We start from the raw sequence: 2,500 nt of genomic DNA on the forward strand, positions 1-2,500 counted from the left end.
GAGCTTCTCAGATGTTGTATATTTAGCAAGGATTCCAGATCTTTTGCTTGACCAGGGTTCAAAGAAGTCATCCTCGCTTTCACTTTTGCTGGATTTACTTTTGGGTGAAGAAGTTGACTGCAAGACAAACACACAAACAAACAGCTGTTGATGCTGTAATGCACAAACAAAAGCTTGTTGGCATGCTCCTGGAGTAGCCCTGGGGGCAGGGCAATTTTCCCTGGTTTTTGCGAGTCTTCCCCACTTGCTTGGTCACACCTATACTGGAGCAAGATTTAATGGACAAAAACCTCCATTTTGTACAAAAATACTGCTTCATGCATCAATATTTGACCACAGATATTATCTGTTCCAAGAAAGAACAGGTTTTGGAGAGCAAAGCTTGAGAAAACTTCCAAGCTTCAGGGAAAAGAAAATGTTCAACCTTGGAAAAAAATTAACTGAAAGCAAAAACCAACGCTTCATGTACAACGGACAGTGTAGACATTCAAATAAAAGCTACTAAGCAGTACTTTCGTGTGGTGCTGTTTATTATGCTGTACAAGGTGGTTCTAAAATTTGAGTCTGTGGATGAAATCCTAAAGTGTGACCATTCAAATGAAAGCTACTGAGCAGTACTTTTCCGTGGTGCAGTTTATCAAACTGCACAAGGTGGTTCTACAGTTCTGACATTTGAGTCCGTGGATGAAATCCTAAACTGTGACCATTCAAATGAAAGCTACTAAGCAGTATTGTCCTGTGGTACTGTTTATTCAATAGTGCAGCACGTAATATATAGGCAGTCAACAATCAATTTCCAAGACTTTAAAAGGTAGTGTGATTAACAATCAATATGAGCTGTGAGCCAGAGAAGTTTCAAGTTTTTTAAGTCTTGCAAATGAAATTAATTGAGAATAAAAACTGAGTCTAGGAGGCCTGTGAAATTTGACTTAAAAATTTGACACACATCTTTTCCAAATTAAAGACCACTTATACCCCCATTTTCCTTAATCAAGTTTATCAACAAACCTATCCTCTTGTGATTTCTCCAGAAAATATCCCTACCCACCCCTCCCCATGAATTTTCAATAATCAATTTCTACAAGGAAATTTCCTTGAACTAGACACTTGGGAGCCAATGAGTAAATTTTTTTGTCCACAGATTATAATATTATTATCACCAACCTTTTCCTTTTTTGACACTGATACAGAACCTGATGGAGTTTTTGTATTTACGGTGGCTTCTTGAGCGGCAAACATTGAGAGCGGATCCAGGCCATCAAACGTATCTGCTTTGGCTTGAATCAAACTTAGAGGGTCTGCTGCAGATGAATCTTTTGATGGACTAGGAGATGGCGTACTAGATTTCTTGCGAGTGTTGTCTATATTCTGAAACAGATTTTTCAATTCCAGTTATTTGTTTATTTTCCAGAAACAACCTCTCCTTTCTTATTTAAAAAAAAAAAACAGCTTGCGAACAAAATTGTTGGTCATTTGACTGTCTGCCAATAAGCAGTCAAATTAATGGTAATTTAAAAATTGAAGAGTAACCAGGTTTTACAAACATATTTAAAAATAGCACACACAAAAACCAAGAACATTATTTTTATCAAAGAAATACAAAATGTTGCTTCTTGTGCATGTTGAGTTACATAACCACTGTTTCCAGCTTATACTCGGGCCATATTTGACTGTGTGGTGCGTAAAGCCTACAATCTTTTAGCAGTGATAACCTCCAGCATTGCCAATTCCCCCAAATAGATAGCCTGGAGCAAGCTCCTTTGGGGGTGGATCCTCTTTCCCCCTCCCACCCCCCACCCCCAAGAGAGCTTGCTCGCAGGCTACCAAATAGATAGATACAGAGATATAGTGAGGCAATAAGTAACCACCAAATAGAATTGCATTTCTTGCAGTCAGAATGAAGTACAGGGGAAAACAACATTTGTCATACGAATGCTTTTTATAATCCCCCTGCTTTAATCCTTACGTTTTCACCTTTTGTTTAGAGACAGAAACCATTTGTACGGTCCTAATATGTATGTGACGCCAGGGTCCGAAATTAACTTTTTTAGGCAGGCGCCAAGTGGCGACTGAAATTTTTTTTTCAGTCGCCATATGGAAAAATGTGGTCGCCAAAGAGCAGAAAAAAAGTGTCAATAAAATTTTTCCTTCGAGGCGAAACACAAACCAAAATTTTTGGTTGCCAGATGGAAAATTCTGGTCGCCAATTTTTATTTTAAGAATTAGAACGAAGAGGACGCGTTTGGGGCCGCAATGACGATTTATACACCTACCACTGAAAAACCACGACGAACAAATCGAGTACACAGTTTCTTAAGACTGCTAAATGTTTCAAGTCAACTTTATACCTTCTCTTGTCTCTACCTTCTGGAGAAGAAATGTACCCGATTGAAAAACTGCTGGTTGGTTCTTTGCTCTATGTTCAAAACCGTAAAGGATCTTTCCTTTCGCGTTCTGTCAAGACGATCGACGGATCGCCATGTTGTTTGCACCAAGGCAC

At 38.8% G+C, this 2,500-nt stretch overlaps 1 protein-coding gene across 2 annotated transcripts in view; it reads right to left on the minus strand.

The window, feature by feature from the left end:
* LOC146458135 (VPS35 endosomal protein-sorting factor-like) overlaps positions 1–2,500 on the minus strand; it is a 41,512-nt gene that overhangs the window by 35,321 nt on the left and 3,691 nt on the right. For both annotated transcript variants that reach the window (XM_085091280.1, XM_085091282.1), the window contains exons 3-4: positions 1,165–1,368; positions 1–117 (exon numbers count right to left, since the gene is read on the minus strand). The exon at positions 1–117 is cut by the window's left edge and continues 12 nt beyond it. In XM_085091280.1, the coding sequence (XP_084947406.1) occupies positions 1–117; positions 1,165–1,368 (321 nt within the window). The remainder of the gene's footprint in view (positions 118–1,164; positions 1,369–2,500) is intronic.

The sequence above is a fragment of the Pavona decussata genome, unplaced genomic scaffold (genome assembly GCF_977016875.1).
Source record: "Pavona decussata unplaced genomic scaffold, jaPavDecu1.1 SCAFFOLD_234, whole genome shotgun sequence".
Classification (NCBI taxonomy): Eukaryota; Metazoa; Cnidaria; class Anthozoa; order Scleractinia; family Agariciidae; genus Pavona; species Pavona decussata.